At 46.2% G+C, this 23,262-nt stretch overlaps 1 protein-coding gene across 1 annotated transcript in view; it reads left to right on the top strand.

The window, feature by feature from the left end:
• CREB3L2 (cAMP responsive element binding protein 3 like 2) overlaps positions 1-22,980 on the top strand; it is a 127,388-nt gene extending 104,408 nt beyond the window's left edge. Inside the window, exons 8-12 of the mRNA XM_065939093.1 lie at positions 1,576-1,644; positions 14,510-14,609; positions 14,889-15,015; positions 16,680-16,896; positions 18,814-22,980. Coding sequence (XP_065795165.1) covers positions 1,576-1,644; positions 14,510-14,609; positions 14,889-15,015; positions 16,680-16,896; positions 18,814-18,889 — 589 coding nt within the window. The 3' untranslated portion in view covers positions 18,890-22,980. The remainder of the gene's footprint in view (positions 1-1,575; positions 1,645-14,509; positions 14,610-14,888; positions 15,016-16,679; positions 16,897-18,813) is intronic.
• Positions 22,981-23,262: the final 282 nt, after the last annotated feature.

The following is a 23,262-nucleotide window of genomic DNA, read 5'->3' as shown; positions in this document are numbered from 1 at the left end:
GGAGAAGCTTATAAATCTAGTAAGAAAGAAAAAGTACAACTTCCTTGATGGCTCAGATGGTAAAGAATTCGCCTGCAATGCAGGACACCTGGGTTTGATCTCTGGGTTGGGAAGATCCCCTGGAGGAGGGCATGGCTACCCACTCCAGTATTCTTGCCTAGAGAATCCCATGGACGGGGAAGCCTGGCGGGCTATAATCCATGGAGTCACAAAGAGCCAGACTTGACTGAGCGACTAACACACTTCCACTTTCGATCTTAGTAGGTATTTGTACAGCACTGTTTCCAACCAAAGGTCCATAAGACCTTGAAGGCTTCCTTTCAAATAAGTACAAATACAAAACCGTCATGTACATTACTGGACTCCTCAGAGGAGAGGTGCTGTTTTGGTAGAAAAGAATCCAGGGCTAATTAATCAATTACCCTTGGCCACACTCCCTTGCACACTAGAGAAAGCAGCAGGGAATATAAGACAAGTTGGCATTCTATATTTTCTGCCTGCTATGATTCGTGTTATAGGTGAGTGGTTTTGCACAAAAACATTTGAAGATACCTTGTGTTATTCTGAATAGCCTGGAATATCAGGAGGGCTGTTAGAAAAACAAATTAAAAAACAATTTTGTATTACCCTAGAAAATAGTTCCCATCTGACAAACTAATATCATTTTAAAATGGGAATGAGTCCCTGGACCTAGAAATGAATCTTTAAGTATATCTGGTGAGAGGTTGGTGGATTATGGCTGGTTTTTGAAGTTCCTGCTGAAAGTCAGTGTTTCTTCCTCTTGATTTAGGTTTTGGTAATAAGAATTATTACCAGTCATTGTTGAGGTATCTGGGGTCAAGATGTTTCGATGAAAATCTCTTTATGGCCTCCTTGGGGCATGCCTCCTTGAGCACCTGGGTTCCTTTATCCTGAGGTCCTAGGGTATTGTCCTTTCCTCTCCCCCTGCCCCAAGCCCTGTCAGTCTTTCTGGCCAAGAGCACAGCTAGCAGAATTCAGTACCCGTAACATGGAGGGAGAAGTGTGATGAGCATTGAGAGCCACAGGGAAAAGTCAAGAGGAATCAAGTTTGAAAAACCCTATAAGAAGTTCGGGCTTCCCTGGTGGCTCAGATGGTAAAGAAACCACCTGCAGTGTGAGAGACCTGGGTTCAGTCCCTGGGTGGGGAAGATCCCCTGGAGGAGGGCATGGCAACCCACTCCAGTGTTCTTGCCTGGAGAATCCCACAGACACAGGAGCCTGGCGGGTTATAGTCCATAGGGTCGCAGAGTCGGACATGGCTGAGCGACTAAGCACAGCACATAAGAAGTTTACATTGTGTATCATCCCTGTTTCTTTCCCATTATTGAGCCATTTGTTACTAATCTCTTTCTCTCTCTCTCTCTTTTTTTTTTTTTTGTGTGTCCTCACCCTTTTCCCCAACTCAGGTTGGCCTAGCTCTCTTCCTGATCTCCCTAGAGTAGCTGCTTCTCTGTTTATTTTTTCTCTGAACCCCACCTGCCTCCATCCTAGCTCCTGGCTTAGTGCTTGTTCCCCTGATAAACTCAGGTTTTCCTTTTTCTCTCTCCTCTGTAGGGTAGAGTCTTGTTCAACGGAGAACTTGGAGCTTCGGAAGAAGGTGGAGGTTCTGGAGAACACCAACAGGTGAGGGTCCCTGGAGTGAGGAGGCCTGATGGAAGGTGGGGAGAGAGGGGCAGATCAGAAAGGGAGCTGGGGAGAAAGCGGGGGAGATGCCATTGAAAGAGTAGTTGTCCCAGGGTGCTCAGGACGGCCATGCTCCATGCACCTGTTCCTGCCGCCTGTGTGCATGTGCACACACACGCGCACACACATGTATGTGCGTGCATGTGCACACACATACAAACACACATGTATGTGCATGTCCTTTACTTTACCTAAAATACGTGAGATTGATGAAGAGGCTGACTCTGACAAGGACTTTCATGAAGAGGGAGTTAAGGAAGAGGCTTGGGAGAGAATATGGTTAAGGAGTCTGATTCTCCTGAAAATGACATCAGACTTTATAGAGGCGGCTAAGGGGGGAGTGGCTACTTTGTTGTCACCCAATTTGAGTAAAATGAATTAGTGCTTATTAGTAAAAAAAGAAAGGAGAGAAAACTAAGTTTGTTTTTTTTATAAAGTTTCTAATTGCTGTGTTTAAAAGTTAATTAATTGATTACATTTTAAGTTCATTTTGAAAAATCACTGTAGGACAGATGAATTCATGAGTTCATCTAACACCGCCTGTGTCAGGTACTGTTTTCAGGACTTTATAGATATTAACTCATTTAACCTTCTGATGACCCTACGACCTAGTTCTGTTACTATCCCTATTATAGAGAGGAGGTCATGGCGACTCAACAGGGAGGTCTGGCATGCTGCAGTCCATGGGGTTGCAAAGAGTCGGACACGACTGAGCGACTGAACTGAACTCAATGGAGACTCAGAAAGGTTAGGTGACTTGCCCAAGGTCACAGAGTAAATGCCAGAGCTGCATCTGAAGGCAGGCAGTCTGGCCCTAGAGCCTTGATGAGCTTTATCCTGGGTCATGTTAAGGAATAGGGCTGAGAAATGGTGGTTGAGAAGTTTCTCATGTGTGTGTGTGTATTCAGAATCTGCTCATGCTTTGAAAATTAAGGTATTCATTAGTCAAGGGATCCTGTTGCCCTTAGCTGTTATAGATCCAACAATCCAAACAGAGAAAAATTGACTGTTAGGTAAGCAAAATATTAATTCATCATTTTAAGGCTTAGCATTAATGCTTAATAACAATTTTGCAAATGTTAAGGGATCAGGGTAAATCTATTTGCATGTCATCTGATAATAGTGTAAAATTTGGCTCCCATTTCCTAAATCTTCATGGTCTGTTGCTCAAACAGCAGGCTAATTGAGTCATCAGTTAAAAATACCATCAGTAGGAAGAGTGGACATTGTGACCCCACTGGGTTTCTCTCTGCATTTCTGGGAACGTGTGCTCATATGGCAGGTCAAGGACAGTCACCTCCAGCACTCTATAGACAAACAACGGAAGTAAGTAAATGTCACCAGCTCCATGTGATATCACCTTGATCCCCCATGCAGAGGAACTGGTTTCCAGTGGTACTTCAGGGTTCCGGTTTCGCTGTTGTCTTTGGCCATTAGTCTCCTGAGGCTTTATCCCTTCTTATCTCCACCTTTATTCTTGCCAGAGTGGTTCTCTGGGTCCTAAACCCCCACCAGAGTCTGTATCCCTTTTGTAAGCATCCTGAGCAGATACTAGTCCATCCTACCTCCTGTCTTAGCCATCGCTATTGCAAAGACCCCATGTTCATGAGTGGGACAAATCCAGGCCATGAAATGGTGAAAAGGGAAAGAGGAATCCATCCAAGATAGTGGAGTTTGGTCCAGACTGGGTCTTGTCCAGGGGTTCCAGATGTCAGGTCTTCCTGCAGCCACACGGGGGCAGCAGAGGTGCAAAGAGCATTGGGTGCTTGTGATGAGACGGGCTCGCTGCCTGTCCCCTTTACTGGGAGAGGGCCTCTCCTCCCCTCTCCAGGCTGACCCTGCTGGATCATATATTTTAAACCTAAAAAAGAAAACCCACACATATGTAATATATGCCCATTGTAAAAAAAAAATTTAGAAAATACAGTTTAAAAAGAAAAGAAAATCCCCCCAAATCTTTTCACCCAAAGAAATGTTTACATTTTGAAATGGAATATTTTATATGTATGTACTTATGTTGTACATCCTCTTCTGTTAAGAACCTTTCCCATTTAACAGAAATCACTGGCCATATATTTTCATATCAGCTAATGTTTTTCTACATAATTTTATTTCTGTCAGATTTTGATAAAGAGCTGTTATCTGCAGAGCATGGACATAAAGCACATCTGATTATGTGTGTTTCAAGAACAATCTGTGCTTCGCCAATTGTTTTTATCTTTTGAAATAATAGAGTGTTAATTGCTTAGTCCTGCACAACTCTTTGTGACCTCGTGGACTGTAGCCTGCTAGGCTCCTCTGTCCATGGGATTCTCCAGGCAAGAATACTGGAGTGGGTTGCCATTTCCTTCTCCAGGGGATCTTCCTGACCCAGGGATCGAAACCAGGTCTCCAGCATTGAAGGTGGATTCTTTACTGTCTGAGCCATCAGGGAAGCCCTTTAAAATAATGGCCACGGCTATAATATGATGTCAATTATTGTACAATATGAGTTAGAGAGCCCCTGTATATTTGAGCTTGGGTCAGTATGTCTTGAGTTCTTCCCTGAGAGCCAATGGTAGTTTTCCTTCTATCTTCTTCACTATGGGAGCTTTTGCCAGCAATTCAGCCTGCAGGAAATTCCACTGAAAAAGCAATCTATCTTGTGCGTATGGTGCTCTGCTTGCCCCTTGACTGGCAGGAGCTTCCACTGTGGCTCCCCCACAGGCCCTGTGTTCAATCTCCTCCCTTTTCCAAACTCCTGGTAGACAACCAACCCTTTATGGTGAAAATGGTTAATACTTGATTAACCTGCCATCTTCCCACAAGTAATCTGATGAGGGGCCTCCTAGGTCATAGTCTCTCAGTCCAGCAGCTTTTCGTGTGTTTTGGCTTGAGAAGCCAGGGTATAAAGCAAAGCTGCTCTTATGCAAACAGGGAAGGGCCTGCCTTCCCCCCGACTTCCTCTTCCTTCTGCTGCTGCTCCTGCCAAGAGCCTCTCCTTGCCCGGAGGACACCGAGGCCGGAGTGGCCAATGTGAACCTTGGCAGTCTCGGCCCTAACTGGTCAGGAGGAGGTGGTGGTGTGGGCCTGGGGTAGGGGGAGACGTTCGGACCCTTTATTCATGGCACCAAGTGAGTGACCCCGTGTTTGAACTAAGTACAGGGCGGGGCCCAGTTAACGTACACCTGTGTTTGTATCCTGTTCGTGCTTCTTGTATTACCATCCTTCGGAGGTAGGTGGGCGGAGGCAGAAATGCTTACCAGACGTGGACAGGATCCTGGCTACCCAGAAGTGGGTGGGAAACCTGGGGTGCCGCTGTTTCATTTGGCATGACCTGGCAGGAAAAGCAAGTGGGTGCTTCGTTGTTGGCCAAACTAAAGAAAAACTGTACCTCTTTACATTTTACCACTTCCGTGCTCCACCCCACAAGGACTTGCATGGATCCAGATGAGAACGAGCACTCGAAGCCCGAGTCAGTCCTGAATCTTCGGGTAGAACTGGCCCCAGCAGCAGCCAGATAGCACGTTGCTGGCTTCGAGGTGAAAAGGCCCTTTTGCCTGAGCTCAGCAAGCTGGAAGGGGGTGGGGACGGGAGAGGAGACTTCTGCAGCCTTTCCCACAGGAGCCTTGGGCAGCTGGAGCAGTGGGAAGACACCTTCACACTTGTCTGTAAGGCGACCTGCTAATCACCTGCCGCCAGGAAATGTGTGAGCCAGAGAGAGCTGGTTTCCCAGGAGGCCTTCCTCCCTGTGCTCGGTCAGGAAATTCTTTTGCTTTTACAAAGTCCCGGCGAGACTGCGTGTGACGTCTCCTGGCCTTCCTTGCTTCTCATTCGTCTCCAAGCTGCATGACTCGTTCTTGGGAGACCCTGCCTTTCCCCCACTGTATTGCCTTTTCTTCTGCACAGGTGATCTGACTAGCCCATTTGTTGTAGGCGTCTGTGACTCAGTTTGCTCCGTTCATGTCTAATTTTGCCCTTGAACATCCATAGGGCTGATCTGTAGATTTATAGGCGCTTAGATGTGAGAACTTGTTTGGAGGTTCTAGCTGGGGAGTGCAGCCACTCATATATTCTTGATTGAAGACTGGTCCTCCTCCATCGGAGATGGTCGTCCTTTTCGACGAACACGCATCTTTGAGAGGGTCGCACGTGGAGCGATGAGGGAGGAAGGGGACACCTGCCTAGCCAGCCAGATCGGGTGAATCAACCCTGACAATCAGTGGAGAGACAGATGTCGCAACCAGCTCCGGATATGAGAGCCCTCCTATCCAGAGCTCAGACTTGAAACATACTTTAGAGATTATCTCATTTAACTGCTAATCACTTCATTTCACAGAGTGGGAAACTGAGGGCTGGTAAGGTTAAGGTCATCTAGATGTTTAGAGATAAGACGGGAGCTGGGACTCAGGCAGTTCATTTTTCCACTGGTCCCTACCGCAATCACTCCTACCCCTGTTGTGCACTCTCTCCAAGGACCAGTGCCTTCCCCATCACAGGGCCAGCCTTGGATCCGAATGAGAGGGCCCGGCTCGGTATCCATGTTTTAGGGGGCCTGTCCGGTTTCCCCTAGCATGCTCCTCCCGGTGGGATGAGGAGTCAGCAGGATCTAGGTGATATGTCTGTCTGGAGCTCTTAACCTGGCCCGGGGGGAGCTGGAGGGAGCAGGCCTCGGAAGTACCCGAGGGCGGTGTTTGCTGGCTGGGGCTAGGTGGGGTGAGGAGAGGCCTTAGGACATATGACATGGGATGTGGGCCTGGACCTGGACCTCACAGAAGTAAAGGATGTACTTGTCCTGACCTATATTTGTGTTGCTATCAGAAACAAGGGTTCCTTAGTTTTCCTCTTTGATCTTCCTCTTAACTCTAGTCCTCCTCTCTGTCTCTGCTTTTCATATTCTTTACAGGCTGCATGCGATTCCTGAGAGAGGTCTTTCCGGCCAAGCCCACTGGGCTTTGATCGTGTTCTGCCTCTCCTGATTTGTTTGTTTAGCCACGCAGTCATGTCCCCTTGCACCAGTTTTGTCTGCTGGCTCCCTCCGAGCTATTATGGTTTTCCATGTGTGATGTCGTCTCTTCTCTTCCACTGACCGTAACCAGCTGGTCCCCCCTCCTGCTGTGCCCAGAGAGGCTGTTAGAGTGCTGACGAATGACCCGAGTTCAGGAATGACCCTCTGTAGACCTATATCTTGGCTTAAATCACTTTTCATTTCTCCATTATCTCTAACTTCTGGCTGTGTGAAGAGTATAAACTTTTTTTTTTTCAGGTGAAAACATTACAAACTTCAAAGGTTTGTTGATACAAGACTGAGTTTCCCACAGAGTTTAGAAAGGCATTTTAGTATGATTTCATGGTGAAGTTAGACATTCCTCAGCCCCAGAAAACATTCTAAAACTCTCTTTTTTGTGTTCTTGGGCAAGTAGGTGATAGAATGTTTCAGAAGTGTCCCTTGGTCCCGGAAAAATAAAGCTCCTTGGAATGTGGCAATTGCACAGTGAGAAAAAGGAGACAATTTGTATTTTTAAAAATTTAGACCAGAACCCCATAAACCATCTTCAAAACTTAAGTAAAAAGTTATAAATAAATGAATGTTTATTTAGAGTTTAGGATTTTAGCAGAATGTGATTATCTTTTGTGTAAGAGTTTGCACCTTAGTATTTAAAAGTCTTTGTGGTAGTTCATGGAGAAGGCAATGGCACCCCACTCCAGTACTCTTGCCTGGAAAATCCCATGGACGGAGGAGCCTGGGAGGCTGCAGTTCATGGGGTTGTGAAGAGTCGGACATGACTGAGCAACTTCACTTTCATTTTTCACTTTCCTGCATTGGAGAAGGAAATGGCAACCCACTCCAGTGTTCTTGCCTGGAGAATCCCAGGGACGGGGGAGCCTGGTGGGCTGCCATCTATGGGGTCGCACAGAGTTGGACACGACTGAAGCGACTTAGCAGCAGCAGCAGCATTAGAAAATACATCAGTCACACCTCAGTTGTTTCCACAGCCCACGAATGGTTCATGATTTGGAATTTAGAACTTACTGCCCTAAGTCGTTCCATAAGGGTGTAAAAAAAGTTTCTTCATCCCCATGGGAGGCTGATGCGCCCCGAGTGGTTCACTCACACACACAAATGTGCACACACATCCTAGCACGACTGGTTTCACTTCTGAGAAAGACGTGTCACAGGATTTGATGGAAAGTGTGTTTATAGAGAGGACCTGGTTTGCAGCTCCTAGCACAGCAAGTAATTGGGAACCACCAGTTTATCCCTCTTCCTGGGTCCTAGTTTCTGGCTCCAGTGGGAAATCAGACACTAGGATGTTCAAAGCGTAAGATGCAGTCGCTGTATCCCTCGTGTTCTCTCTTGCTCTCTCCTCTCCTCACCCCCACTGTTTCCCTTAAATAACAGAAACAGAAGAAAACAAAACAAAACCAACTACAGGAAAACACATGAGGCTGTTGATGCATTTCCCAGTTTTTATGAGACTGTGTCTCACACTGTCGGCTACTTTTGAATGTTTTGCCCAATTTCCTTTGATCCATCTCCCAAGATACAGGGTGATGCTTTATTTTGGGCGAGGCTGGCAGCTGCCTTCGACTGCTCTTTTCCTTGGAGCCGTGCGAGCGCAGCCATAAAGTTTATTTTTACATCTCACCACAGGACAAAAATCCACATTCTCAATTGAGCTTTGGACAGTCCGATTTAACAAATTGTGAAAAATTTCTTGGCCCAGATAAACGTCTCTCTAAATTAAGACCTTGCTCCCGGAAGCCCAAGAATTCATTAAGCCATAATTAGCCATGATCACTGATGATTTAAAGTACAGTAATAAAGGAGAAGTTTATACCGAGCTCTGAATACACAGTTGGAGAGTCTGCCCTATGATTGACTTTCTATAGCTTTAGTTTTAAAATAATTCTTTCATTTCATCTGGGGCCTGCCTTTTCTCCAGCCAGCCCTTTATGGAAGCAGAAAAACAGCTGTCATCCAAGCTCCCAGTGCTGCAGGGCATGGCATCTGTCCCAGTGTAACCAGGGAAAGTACCACGTCATCCCAGACCAGCATATCAGCCCTGAGGTCCCAGGCTTTCCCATACAGAGACTCATCTGTCGTCAGAGGAAAGAAACAGCAAGCACTCTGCAAAGGTGTATTTGTTCCAGCAAAGCTAGAGTACCCCAGACAGGGATTCTCTCATTATCCTGTTAGCTGGTCAAGGGAATTAACTTTGACCATATTATTCAAGTCCTGAGTTTAGGCAGCAGTTCAGAGGACATTGCTAAACATTGAACTGCTGCCTAAACTCAGGGCTTAAGTAATATGATTAAAATCACACAGCCGTGGTACTGAGATCTAAATTCAGGTTTCTTGTCCTGAGAGCTCATCGCCTTATTCTGGTGAATATTACTGACTTAGTAATTCTGATGGCACCCCACTCCAGTACCCTTACCTGGAAAATCCCATGGATAGAGGAGCCTGGTAGGCTGCAGTCCACGGGTCGCTAAGAGTCGGACACGACTGAGTGACTTCACTTTCACTTTTCACTTTCACACGTTGGAGAAGGAAATGGCAACCCACTCCAGTGTTCTTGCCTGGAGAATCCCAGGGATGGGGGAGCCTGGTGGGCTGCCATCTATGGGATCACACAGAGTTGGACACGACTGAAGTGACTTAGCAGCAGCAATAGCAGCAGCAGTAATTCTAAAGCCATCTCATCAGCTCTCTTGGTATCCAGTGGAGGGACAGGGCTTATAATTTCCATTTTCCTAACAAAGCTCAGGTTTGACTTCCTGACGCTTGACTTAGGCTAAGGAACACCCATTATTCTTTTATCCATCTCTTGCATTTTATCTTATCATTTCCTGAGATCTGCCAAGAAATGTATATTTTACCCTATTGCTTTTATTTGTATCAACATCACTGAAACTTTGTTAGTATGTATCTCATTGCCATCAGAGACATTCTGGCCCTTCTGTCTGCAGTTTGGTCACTGCTGAAAGTAATCTTTTCTTGTTTAACAGTGGACACATCTCTTGACTGTGCTGTTGTCAAGATGATATTTTTTCAGGGGCCATGCCATGCAGCTTGCAGGATCTTAGTTCTTTGACCAGGGATCAAACTCAGGCCTCAACAGTGAAAGCATTGAGTCCTAACCACGCAACCACCAGAGAATTTCCTCAGTGTGATATTAATGTCATCGGATTTAAGAAAAATCTACTTGACTCAGAAGTCTTTTGGTCATTAATTGTATTAGCCTATAGGTTTGGGTACCGTGCTGTACTGAGTTGGAAAGTACGTGAGCTATGGAGTCAGATAGGTTTGGGTTTACATCTTTGGTCTTCTAGTTACCGGTTACGTGTCTTTGAGACATTTGTGTAGTACCTCGTATGAAGTTCTAGAACTCAGTCAGTGGAACTCAATCACTGATAATTTTCTTTGGTTATGACCAAAAAAATGAGTGTTTCTATTGTGTGAATATCTATGAATTTCCCAAACTTTATTGCATCATGGAAATCTGTTTTGATTTTGGGGATGGATGAGCTAACCCACTTTCCTTGGGTAGAATCCCTCTGTTGCTGATGGATGGGGCCTTCAGAATGTCAGCTTTCCCACCAGTTTATCTTCACTAATCTGAGCAGGAGAAGCAGCAACAAACGGCACGTTGTAAATTACTGTTGCTTTCCACAGAAATTTTAAACTGAAAAATCTATTTTAAACTACATGTTTGCTCATCTTAAAGAGTTGCATTATAAACTGTTAGAAATCAGGGGCCATTAAACAACGATTTTCATTTACAGTGGATTCAGCACATAATTATTTTGAGTTTGGAAAGGATGTGCTGGTGAATGCCAAGTAAAGCATCGTACACCTCTAAAGATACAGGCCTCCCTGCTCACCCAGCCAGACCTAGATGGTCCTTCTTTCAAACTGGTAGCACTTTACACCTGTAGCTGCGGAGCCCAACTTGAGCCTCAGGGTATACCCCTGGGCTTAGGTGCATGGACCTGTTAGAGGTCTGCCTTCAGGATGAACTCTGGAGCCTCCTGGGAGACTCTTCATCCTAGGGAAAGCGTACCAGACCTCGTGATCTCAATCAGAAATTGGAAGTGAGGAGTGATTCCAAGTATTGCATGGAACTGGTTTCCTCAGTGATTCATGCTCTCAAGACTGGACAAGAGGCAGGGAATGGGCGGGAAGGTTGTAGGAAAACGGACAATTGGTAAAAATGGAAATGGCGGTTTCACTTTTAAAAACACCTTAAGAGGGACTTTCCTGGCCATCCAGTAGTTAAGCCTCCATGCATCTAATGCAGGGGGCACAGAATCGATCCCTGGTGGGTGAATTAAGATTCCCCATGTCTGCCTCCTGGTGCAGCCACCCCCCAAACAAAATAGAATAGCAGGACATTAAATTAAACACACACACACATACACCTTAAAACTTCAGAGCAAAAATGAATGGCTTTGGTAACATCTGGAAATCTGCTGTCTAATGGAAGTCTGGATGCTGGGATCACCCCCCACCCCACCCACACACAGAGCACAGCTGAGCTTCAGCACCTGGGTGCTGCAGTGAGGCAGCAGGGTGCCCCGGGGAAGCTGGGGTGCCCATTAGGAGTGGCAGGTAGTGGTGTAGACATGGCCTTCAGCAGGCCACCAAGGAAACAGCGAGGCCCCTTTCCGTAGTGTAGCTGCTGATAAAGAGCCCGTTAACTGGTACATGAGAGGAGTCCAGGACACGAGAGAAAAGGTTTGTGCCATGCAGTCAAACGTGGCTCTTATCTGCGGGCTTGCCTTTGCATCTGCCCCCAGGATTTCCAGAAATACAGCAGGGAGAACCCAGAGAGGGCTTTCAGGCTGGCACGACAGACGGTCGTCAATAAAATGCATGCCACTGCCTGCCAGATGTCAGCTCTGCCGGAAGGAACGTTCATCCAGGAGGAGCGTGTGTCAGAGGTCACTTAGCTCTCAGCTTTGAAAAGGCAGCCGTGCAAGAAGGCGGTGCTCTTGGGAGTTCTTGGGAGAAGAGAGAAAGCGTGAGGAAAAGAACTTGCGGCATCATAAGATCCTTTAGCTGCAAACTTCTGATATTTTTCCCCATCTTATTGACATATAATTGACAAGTAAATTTGTGAGATATTTAAAGTGTACAGCATAATGACTTGATATATGTATACATTATGAAAGGATTAATGACCACGTCTATCACCTCACCTACTTGTTTTATTTTTATTTTTTGGTGAGCACATTTAAGTTCTACTCTCTTAGCAATTTTCAATTATATGATACAGTGTTATCCTGTGTGTGTGTGTGTGTGTGTGTGTGTGTGTGCGTGCACGTGCACTTGATCATGTCTGTCTTTGCAACCTCATAGACTGTAGCCTGCCAGGCTTCTCTGTCCATGGGATTATCTTGGCAAGAATACTGGCGTGGGTTGCTATGTACTCCTCTAGGGGTTATCACCTATAGTCACTATATTTTGCGCTAGATCCTCAGACCTTATTTATTTTAGAACTGAAAGTTTGTACCCTTTTACCAAACTTCCTGTCTCCCATTCCCCCAGCTCCTGACAACCACTTTCTACTATTTCTATGAGTTCAACGTTTTGTTTTTTTTTTTAAAGATTCCATATGTAAGTGATTCCGTTTGGTATTTATCTTTCTTTATCTGGCTTGTTTCACTTAGCATAATGACCTCTAGTTTCACCCATGTTGTCACAAATGACACAATTCCCTAAAGTAGAATTTAAAGTCATCACCCCATTAGTATTACTCAGCCCCGAGTAACACACAGAATTCTTTTAAAGAATATATTGCTGGAATATATATAAATGTAAACCAGTCTATACTACTTTTGATTATACTTCTAGATTACTACAAAGCAAGAAAACATACAACTATGTACTAAAAAGACCTCCATATTAATAGAATTTAATGATATTAAATAATGGGGTGAATGATTTTGTTTTGCTTACATTAAGACCACCGTTGGGGCTTCCCTGGCAGCTCACACAGTCAAGAATCTGCCTGCAATTCAGGAGACCCGGGTTTGATCCCTGAGTGGGGAAGATCCCTTGGAGAAGGGAGTGGCAGCCCACTCCAGTATTCTTGCCTGGAGAATCCCATGGAGAGAGGAGCCTGGTGGCCTATAGTCCATGAGGTCGAAAAGAGTTGGACACGACTGAGCGACTAAACACACACACACACACACACACACACACACACACACAGGACCACTGTACCAGGTAGAAGTAGGATGTAGATGGAACCACATAGGGGTTGTTAAGTTCAGAAGGCCTTTGCTGCCTGTACTGTGGACTCCACTTCTGGCCCTACTCTTATCCATTTAACTGCTAGAGCAATATCATTCTTACAGCCAACCTGTCCCTACCTGGCTTAAACCTGGGAGAACTCATTTCATTGTTACTGATCATGGGTGGGGAGGTTGAGGGCAGCTGCAGACTTGGGAATATTTCGCCTGTCCTCCCGGCCCTTGAAAGCTGTGCAGGGGATGGGCTGCAGTGGGCAGCAGGTTATCTGCAAACGCCCAGAATTCTTCTGCCAATGAGTGATTTGCTGATGTTTTCCAGTGAACTTGTCTGATTTTCTCATGTCCCCCTCACAGCATGACTTTTCCAAAACTCTCTGAGACTCAACAAATCATCTGCTTGAAAAATCTCTCCACTTTGCCGAGTGCCCTGGGCTTGGAGAAGAGGGGTAAGGGTGGGGAGCAGCCTCAGCTCTTTACGCTACTCACACAGAATTCATCCCCAAGACTCTTAATTTGGGAGCCTGGGCTGGGAGATCCTTTTCTGTGGCTGCACTGTTCAGAACTTGCAAAGAATATCACCATCTGCTCCTTTTGTGACCTGATGTCACACAGAACAGAACATACTATTCTCATCCCCAAACCTTCCCCTTTTAAGGCTGTGTGCAGTTGTCCCATTTGGGGCAGAACAGCTCCTTTTTTTTGGCTCCTACTCTCTGTCTTTCCCTGGAGAAACATCAGAACCTGCATCAGAGCATGGCTTCTGGGATCCTGGCTCTGAACCTGTGTCCAGCTGAGCTGGCTTCTTTGCTCCTTCATATCTGGGCTTCATTTCCACCTGTGGAGGTGCTGGGAGCCTTCAAGGACCACAGTCTTGAGGGGCCCATGGCTGTTGGCCTCCCTGCCCTTCCTGTTTTCCTCTCTGTCTCCCCCCTTCTCTTTAGATCTGCCATCTGAGCACCTGCTGCTCAGTGATGCTGCTGGCCACCCCTTCACTTGTTCTCTGCTGGGCATCTCCTTCTCCATGCTTTTCTCCTTTTTTGCATCTTCTTCAGTATTTCTCTTCTCTTGGGTAAATGAGTTCTTCTGTGTCACCATCCCCAATAGTTCTTGCTTCTTTTTTTCTCTGTTGCTGCTGCTAAGTCGCTTCAGTCATGTCCGACTCTGTGCGACCCCATAGACGGCACCCCACCAGGCTCCCCCGTCCCTGGGATTCTCCAGGCAAGAACACTGGATGGGTTGCCATGTTCTTCTCTTCTCAGTGGCTGACAAACAGATCCCAGGATGATCAGGGGTGATTTGGGAGCACTGAGGTGCCTCTTAGAACAGCATAGAATGGACAAGCTGCTCACGGGGGTGGATTCTGAGCCCCATAAGCTCTGTGAGTCTGGTCCTGGAAGACAGTGGTGTCTGTGTCTTCATCAGAGGAACCTTTTTCTTGGTACTGTGTTCTGATTCAGACACTAAGCCACAGGAGCCTTCCCGGAGCCCGGAGCGGAGATCACTGACAAGCGTTCTCTCTCATCTCTGAGACGCCCTTCATGGTTTTGATTTGTTGTGTTTGCAGAACTCTCCTGCAGCAGCTGCAGAAGCTTCAGACTTTGGTGATGGGCAAGGTTTCTCGCACCTGCAAGCTGGCTGGCACGCAGACTGGCACATGCCTCATGGTGAGTTTCCCAAATAAACAGCACTGTCACCAACCCAGCCCACTCCCCAGGCTCCAGCCTCTCCCCAGCTTGCCACATCCAAGTGCTGGGGGTTGGAGGAACCACAGCCCGCTCCGAGGCTGTTTCTCTCCTATGATGTGACAGCGATTGACCTGGGTGCGGTCTGCTGGCCGGACAGAGGAGAGTCGTCTTTCCAGACCTCCCAGGAGTTACAGGTCTGCAGGTTTGTTCTGTGCATCTTGGAATTGATGGCTCCCACGTTCTCTCCTCACCCTGCAGGTCGTGGTGCTGTGCTTTGCCGTAGCATTTGGCAGCTTCTTTCAGGGCTATGGGCCCTATCCTTCTGCCACCAAGATGGCCCTGCCCAGCCAGCATTCGCTGCAGGAACCCTACACATCCTCCGTGGGTAAGACGGCGCTCAGCAGCTGGGGAGATGTCTTGTTTCTTTTCTCTTTCATTTCTCAAAACGTGACTTTCTGAAAGAAGTCTTATGTGAAAGTCTAAAATTTTTGTTGTTGTTGGGAGGACTGTGTTAAATCACTTGGTTTGAAATGGTTCTATGATAAGGCTCCTTGGGTACAGAGCAGTGGTCTCAAAATCATTTCTCTATAAAAACACATATATATATCCCTTCCTTGGGAGGAGACAATTCAATGTCACTGTTCCCTCTCTCCCATAAAAAACATTGATTGAATAGCATCAACAGAAGCATCTGCCCCCAAATTAGTGAGTGTGTAGTTAGCTGTCATCACTCTGACCTCCAGGACTTTGCAGGTAGTGTTCTTGGCTTCTCCTTACATATGAAAGCCTAATATTTAAAAAGTGGTAAAAGTGTAACTTCTGCACTGAAGGGAGGAAGGGGGCCATGGGAAGAAGTGCCCAGTCAACTTGTTGGGTCTCCCCTTAGGGTCCTCACGCACTGGGATTTCTCTAGAGCTCCGCAGAGCATGGCTTGCAGACTTCTGCTCTAGACTGTGTTCCCTGGCAAATTCTGACATCTTCTTTTTGAGTTCTGACACGGGGAGGGATGTGCATTTGTAGGGAAGAGGTGGGAGAGCAGTAAGTTTTCCATCACATTTTAAAGGAATTCCACTCAGTGGAAATGTATGTTACCACAGTAAGCATCTGTAAAGTGACGTGAGACAATCAGCCTGTGTTACAAAATATAATGCCCAAGATTTAGAGAATTTGGAGACACGGGTGTTAGATGTGATAGTCTCATCTAGATCAATGATCTCTTTTAAGTATGTGGTAAATAAAAGAATGGTATGTAGGGATCGTGAAATAGATACATACACTAGTAAGAACAAATATGGAATTAGGGGTACTGGATTTTGAGGGTATACATAATTTTGTGGTTCTGAAACATCTGAAGTAAGTGTGTCTCTGCCAGGTATATGACAGAAGGTCCAGCATTTCAACAAATAATTGCAGTGGTCTCCTGGGGAATTCTTTTTTTTCTCCAAGGGAATGTATCTCTAAATTTAAATGGAAGTTGATGAGAGCAAAGTTTCTATGTTGTAGAAAATTGTGGCTGAGCCATCTAGCTATGCAACTATTCTATAAAACAAAAGAGTGTGTCTCTGTTGTTTGATTTATGGCTTTAGCCTTGTGTCTCCTCTCTAGTTTCTAAATGAAAGAAAACACAGTTTTCTGCCCTTATACCTTCTCCCTATACAAGACCTACTCATTGAGGATGCTTACTTTAGCTGAGTCTGGACACCTCCAAATATTTGACTCCTTTTCTCCATGAATTGTTTCCTCCAGATGGTTGCAGGGGTGGGGGTGGCCTGGAGGGGAGTTTTATTTTCAAAGCAGTGGGGGTGGCAGTTTCCTTCCTGTGTATTTGTTCTTCTGTTGTTCTTCCAGCACTTTATAATTGGTATCATTTTTCAACACACCAAACTCTGAAACCCTGAAGCCTTTATAGAAAGTCAACTCTAGTTGGCACCCTCAGTCCTGGGCAATAAGAACCCATGAATTGTCATCTCCCCGCCCTGAGCATCTAGGGGGAGGCGTGATGTACCCTTGTGGTCTCTTGTAACACCTGTTACCTTGCTTTGTTCTCAGTGAGATCCAGGAACCTGCTGATCTATGAGGAACATTCTCCCCTGGAGGAGCCACCCAGTTCTGCCTCAGCTGGGGAGCTTGGGCGCTGGGACCGAGGCTCCGCTCTGCTCAGGGCAAAAGGGCTGGAGTCCAGGCCGGACGTGGATCTTCCCCATTTCATTATCTCAAATGAGACCAGCCTGGAGAAATCAGTGCTGTTGGAGCTGCAGCAGCACATGTGAGTCAAACAGACACAGGGTCACCTCCTCTAAGGCACCAGTGATGGGTTATGAGTCAGCAAATTGCAGTGTGCAGAGTAGACTTTCCCATTGGTCTGGTCCAGCCCTCGGCTTTTTCAGGACCTATTGCCAGCACCTGGGCTCTAGAGAGTCCGTTGTTTGCCAACAGCTGGCCCTCACAGAGACTAGAAGAGACAGGGTGAGAGCTGGCCCCGTGTCTGCTATGCCACTGGGGAGCTGGCAGTGCAGGTTCCAAGAACTGGGGAAAGGGCTTGACTCCCTTCCTCCCTGTCTCCTTCCTCTCCTCAGAGTCTCACAAGTAAACATACAGTCCAGTAACAGCAGTGTACTTGCTATGCAAATGCTGCCTCAAGGCACATTCCCAAGCTTCCTTCCAACTGGAGATACATGTATGTCATCTTATATATCAACATGTAGTTTTATGATTTACATGTAAGTAAACATGCATTAGGGCTTCCCAGGTGGCGTCAGTGGTAAAGAACTTGCCTGACCCGGCAGGAGACATAAGAGACCCAGGTTCGATCCCTGGGTCAGGGAGGTCTCCTGGAGGAGGGCATGGCAACCCACTTCAGTATTCTTGCCTGGAGAATCCCATGGACAGAGGAGCCTAGCAGGCTACAGTCCATGGAGTCACAAAGAGTTGGACACAACTAAAGTGACCTTAGCACACATGCAAAGATGTGTTCATTATACTTAGATAGTTATATATTCATACTAAAGGACACTTTGAGAGGCACTCTTCTTGTCTTTCCATTATTGAAAATAACATATATTTGCCTCCAGTTCTCCATGAGTTGTTTCCTTTAGATAGTTAGAGGAAGAGTCCTTGTATAAAGACTTGTATAACTGCTGGGGGTTGTTATCCTGCGGGGGGTACCTGGGTACACTAAATGACTCAGGAAGGAGTGTCTGCATACAGTCCTGGTTGTACGTGGTGTGGCTGGTGGTCTAGCTGACCTTGTGCCCCTAGAGATGACGCTATTCCAACACAAGTAGGAAAGTTTTTGTTTCAAAGTTTTGAGCTTTCTTCCCCTAATGCTGCAGGGGAAAGTATGTAATTATATATACTTTTATATGTTTATATTCTACACACATATTTAACATTTATAGCATTTACTATTTTAAGAACTGTGTAAGTGTGACATATAAATCCTTTGAAATACTTTACAAGGTTAGATATTACTATTATTTCCTAGAGAGAATTGTAGAAGCCAGAGCAGACTACTTTTGGGAGCCAGAGAAGACTTTGCCATTCAATAACTTGGCTCATGACAAAAGTCTTCTTTCCTCTTGTCTCAGCTGTTCAAGGCCCATTGAAATCCCTCTTGTTCTGGGATGTATCCCTGATACCAGAGCCCTCATTGCCTTCCTCTGAACATCTAGGAGATGTTCTAGGCTGTTACACAATATAATAATATATTTATTTTCTATGATATATTCATTATTATTTCATGATAGTGTTGGGTTTGTTTTTTTAACCTTCATCTAGAATCTTTTAATCTTTAAAAAGGTTTCATCTTTATCTAAATATTTTTTTTTAATCTTTATTCTAGACTAAGGATCAGCCTTTATCCTTTTATTTTCTCCTTCCCAGGGTTTAGCATGGGGTATTTATCCTCAATGAATACAGTAATTTTAAGCGAGGTACAAGGAATCAGTATCAAACCATGTTTATCCTCTGGGTTGGGATGACTCCTTTGGCATGAGGATAAAGGCAGGAATGTGGATGGTGGACAGGCGGGTAGCAGGAGACTTTGGGAACAGAGAAGTGCTGCTGGGAGGGAAGAAGACAAGAGGCATGCGTGGGCCAGCCTGCTAAGTCCAGTCATGGGGTGATTGCGTCATCCCGCCAAGCATGATGGTGAGACTTCTTTCTCCTTCTGATGCCTCCGCAGGGTCAGCACCAACCTGGAGGGGAATGAGACCCTAAAAGTTGTAGAACTCGACAGAAGAGTGAACGCCACCTTTTAAAGAGGCTATCGCCACCTCCCTCTGTCTCTTCACTTTGCCTTTACGTCTCCAAACCACCTTTTGTCATAAGCTTTTCCTTTCTGCCCACCCAATCTGGACGAAGACCTGGACCAGCGGTCCTGGCTCTGGCTGGGAGGATGGCCTGGGATTTCTGCCTGCGGTGAGAGAGCGCCTCCCCCGGTCCCATGTCCCTCCCTGCAGAGGGGAGCTCGCCCCGTCGCTTACTGCCACAGGCAATTATCTTCGGTTGGGGTGGGACAAGCAGGCTTGTTTCTACCGACAGTGCCAAAAAGATACGGCCCGATTCTCACCGGGGTGGGTGTGACCGCCTCCTTGAAGCAGAGCTGACTGTTGTTCCCTCGAGACCCCACAAAAATTTACCAGGACGCTTGTTGGAATCTGGCGAAGCACTGACTGACGTCCTGCCTTCCTCAGCCTGGCTCTGCGCTGCCCCGCGGGCGCCCCCTGCCGCTCTGCCCTGGGCCCCGGCCTTGGGCCGCTCGGCTGGAGCAAGGCGCCCCCTACGTACCCTCAGGCCGCAAGTGCAATGCCTGAAGCAATCAGGCTTCTCTACTCCAGGCAAACCTGCCCCACCGTGTTGCTTGTAGGATTTCTCCACAGTCTGTGTCCCTACACACCCCTAGTTCTGCCTCCCTGGCTTCTCCTCCCCATTTGTAAATAGTATTTATTAGCTTGCAGAGGCTTCCCCCGGCGACCACTGAAGACATCCGGACGCCTCCCCTCCAGGCTCACAAGGTCCCCTGTTGGCCTGTGGAGCCAACAGGGCAGCCTGGACTCTGGGATTCCCCATTCTTCAAGCCGTGTTTTGTCTTGTGTTTTCTTTTTTTCTTTTTTTTGCTGGAGGCTTCTAATTATAGTTGGGGAACCTCCCTAAGCATGTGTCCTCCTGTAGCATGAACTCAGAGGGGAAGGCGGAGCCGGGCTCAGGCCTGAGGCTCTGTGGAGAGGTGCTTTTTTGGTCCTGTGCCCATGCCAGGGAAGCCCTGACCCCAGGCGTTTCAGACAGCCATGTTAGCCCAGTTTTCCCCACCTCCCCCGACCCACCTGCTTTCCCTTCCTCTTCTGCCTCCATACAGAGGTGGGGCCTGAGGCCTGCTCCTGGGGTCAGAGCAGGTGACATTTGTGTATGTGTCTTACCTTTTCTAGTCAGGTTTGGCCACTTTGCAGCTCACCCAAAGAGACACGACCTAATCCCCCAACCTACTTCTTTTTTTTTTTTAATGATTAAGAGTAACTTTTGTAGTTTAAAGAAAAAAAAACAACTTTCCTCTTTCATACAAATAAGAAATAGAAATAGACTTTTTATTGTATAATGTAGAAGACTCCCCTTAAATGTTTTTGCCTAGCTTGTAAAAGATTTTGTGTAAGAAATTTGCTCACATTTTGTTTTTTGTTTTTAGAAGTAGCTGAAGCACTTTTAGTTTGAAGTCTCTTGTCTCTGGTTTTCTCTCTCATCTCTGTTGTCATTGGAACCTGTACTTAAGAGAGATTAAGCCACTCCTGGGCCCTCTGTTCCATATCAGCCCCAGAATTTGGCATCATTAGCATTTACCATCAGACCTCATAAGCAGTGGACTCATTGGACATGTGTTTGAGCAAACTCCGGGAGATAGTGAAGGACAGGGAAGCCTGTCGTGCTGCAGTCCCGTGGAGTTGCAAAGCATCAGATACGACTTAGAGACTGAACAACACCAAACTCATAAGCAGATCTGGTACCTTCCGGGCTCACTGTCGGTGATTCTTCTGTCTCCCTACTGTGATGGAGAAAGTTCCAACAGGGAGATGGCCAAGTTCCTCTCCTTGCGCTGTGTAAAGCTGGATCAGGATCATAGTGGTCTCCTCTCACTGCCCCATCCACTGGCCAGCAAAGGCTGAGACCAGACAGGCTGGCTGTGTGGGAGGAGGGATGCTAGTACATGCCCTGTTCCCTTCTGTTTCTCTCTACTTTCCTCTCTCCTTCTCTTCTGTGCTGGACCTTCCTGGGTCTGACTGGTGTCTGCCAACCAAGGGCCACTACTGACCCATCCCTCTCTTTAGTATGTCAGGTAATTATCAGGCACTGGCAGCCCGTGGGGTGGGGTCAAGGGTGGCTAAGAAGGTGAGAACGTAGTATTAACTCTCGTATTTGGACGATTAGAAAGTGAAACTTTTCCTGTGTTGGAACCAACTCCTAGGGCCCATCCTTAGTGCCTTGAGGATTTTATTTCCTCGCTTGACCTCACTCTTGCCAGCCCTCCAAACATCTGGGCTTGATCTCTGGGCAGCCATTCTTCCAGAACTGAATCTGTGTCTAGAGACGGAGGACATCAGCCTGAGGGCTCAAATGGCCATTGTAAGGGGATCCAAGGACCAGTTGCTGCTATTTTGAGAAAGACCTCCACTTCATACTCCTTGCTCAGGCGAAGAAGAGGAACTAAACGGTTACCCCTTTAGAAGAATGTAATGGAGTCAAGAGGATGCTGAAGAGTTTGATAACACCAGATTGGTTCCAAATAGTTAATGTGCGCATTTTCTCTTCCAGGGTTAAGCTCACAATGTCAGTGGATTTGTTTTCCCCCCAGAACCATCCCATGCCATAGATGAGTCAGTAATACTTGGTTAGCCCTGAAGATGTTAGAGAGTGGCAGGCTTTCAGCTTCGAAACCTCAGTTTTGGAAAGTTTGAGACTGTTAGCACAACCGTCAATCATAAAGAATCAATGTTCATGATAAATATATTAATATATTTTCCATTAGGTCAGCAGGTTTTCCCCTTCTTTTCTTTTGATTAGCCTAGTGGAGGAGATGTCTTGTAAAAAGTTCAGAGAACATATACTTTTTTTTTACTGGGTGAGACCTGAGTAACCCAGACTCCCCAGTGTGGTTCTATTCACAGCTCTGGACTTTGCACTTAGAAATGGCTACTGTAAATGAAAGGTCTCAGTGCCAGGTTTAAGAAAGGATTTCTGTGAAGTGTTAGGACTCTGGAGCCTAGCTCACATAAAGAGAGTGTTATATAAAAATCTGACAGCTGAACTAGGTTGCTTCTTTTGGGCAGGAGGTGGGGATGAGTTTTGACACCAGTACAGGCAAAATTAGATAACCTTTTTATTAGTATAAATGATTTTGATTTAGAGACCTAATTTGTAGATTGTGAAAGCAACTTTTAGTGCAACTTATTTACAAACCAACTATAAACACTGTGGGTTTTTTTCCTTCCTCATGCCTGAATGCCAAGAGAGGGCTGTGATTCTCATGTGTCCTTGGAGCAAGAGTGTTGAACTGGTTCACTTTTGTTCTGGCAGTGAGTCAGTGTCCAGAGTTTTTGACACAAGTGTTTTATTAAAAAAATATTTTTTTTTGCACTTGGGTCTCCTTCCTCTGTGTTCTCACACTGACCAAAAGACAAGGATGAGAGGACCCTCAGGGCCAGCTCCTCTGAACACACATGTCATTTGTGCACAGGGTGCACGCTCAGAGACCTCCCAGTTCCCATCGGGGAAATGGAGCATCCGTGCTAGCCTTGCTAATGTGGGGAAATGGGAGATGGAAGAGAAGGCTGTAGCCTCCCTCTTCTCTGCCAAGTGCTCTTATCAGTAATTCAGTTCTGTGGAGTTCAGTCTTTATTCCAGACACTAGCTCTCCTGCTTGCAGTGCAGACAGACCATTAGCAGGTAGTTTTCTGGTCAAGGTCATTTTCTTTGAATTCCTTTTTAGCTGAGACAGTTAGGAGACATGTGATCGGATAAGACCCTCTGGGAGGGCAGCTCCAGGAGAGAGTAGAGGCCTGTGAAGTGGCCAGAGACAGAGTTCAGATTCTTCTTTCACTCACTCATCCATTCATTGAGTTGTCATTCATTCCCAAGAAAGAGTGTTGCAAGAGGCCCTAGTGAATATTAGGGAATAAGGGGCCTGAGGAAGCTTCATTAATCAATAACTATTCAAAAGGCCCAAGTGCTAGCTCGCTCTTTGCCTCCATTCCCCTACCCCTTGCATGGGCACAAACATAGACGCATATAGACACACATAAGAATACATTCCTTCCTTGTCTTGGATACTTATTTGTGCATTACATGTGCCTTATATTTGAATCCAGGATGACTGAGGGCCACCTTGTCATTGGGAGATTTTGTATATACCCTTGTAGTACTAAATTGAAGTGGGTTTGGGTGATGAAACTTCCAAAGGCTCAAAAATGGTTTCCTAAAAGTGAGTCTTGATCACATCTATACATCAGGAGAAAAGAAACAGAGTAACGTCCATGAGGAAAATCCCATTTTGCCAAGGTGCAGTTGCATCAAAAAATGACCAACTGGGATTAAAGGTATTATAAATCCTCAGAGCAGAACATTTTCTCAGCACAGAAGAATCCAG

This window comes from Muntiacus reevesi, chromosome 6 (assembly GCF_963930625.1).
Source record: "Muntiacus reevesi chromosome 6, mMunRee1.1, whole genome shotgun sequence".
NCBI lineage: Eukaryota > Metazoa > Chordata > Mammalia > Artiodactyla > Cervidae > Muntiacus > Muntiacus reevesi.
The sequence above is the reverse complement of the archived record's forward strand: the minus strand, read 5'-3'. Positions and strand labels throughout refer to the sequence as shown.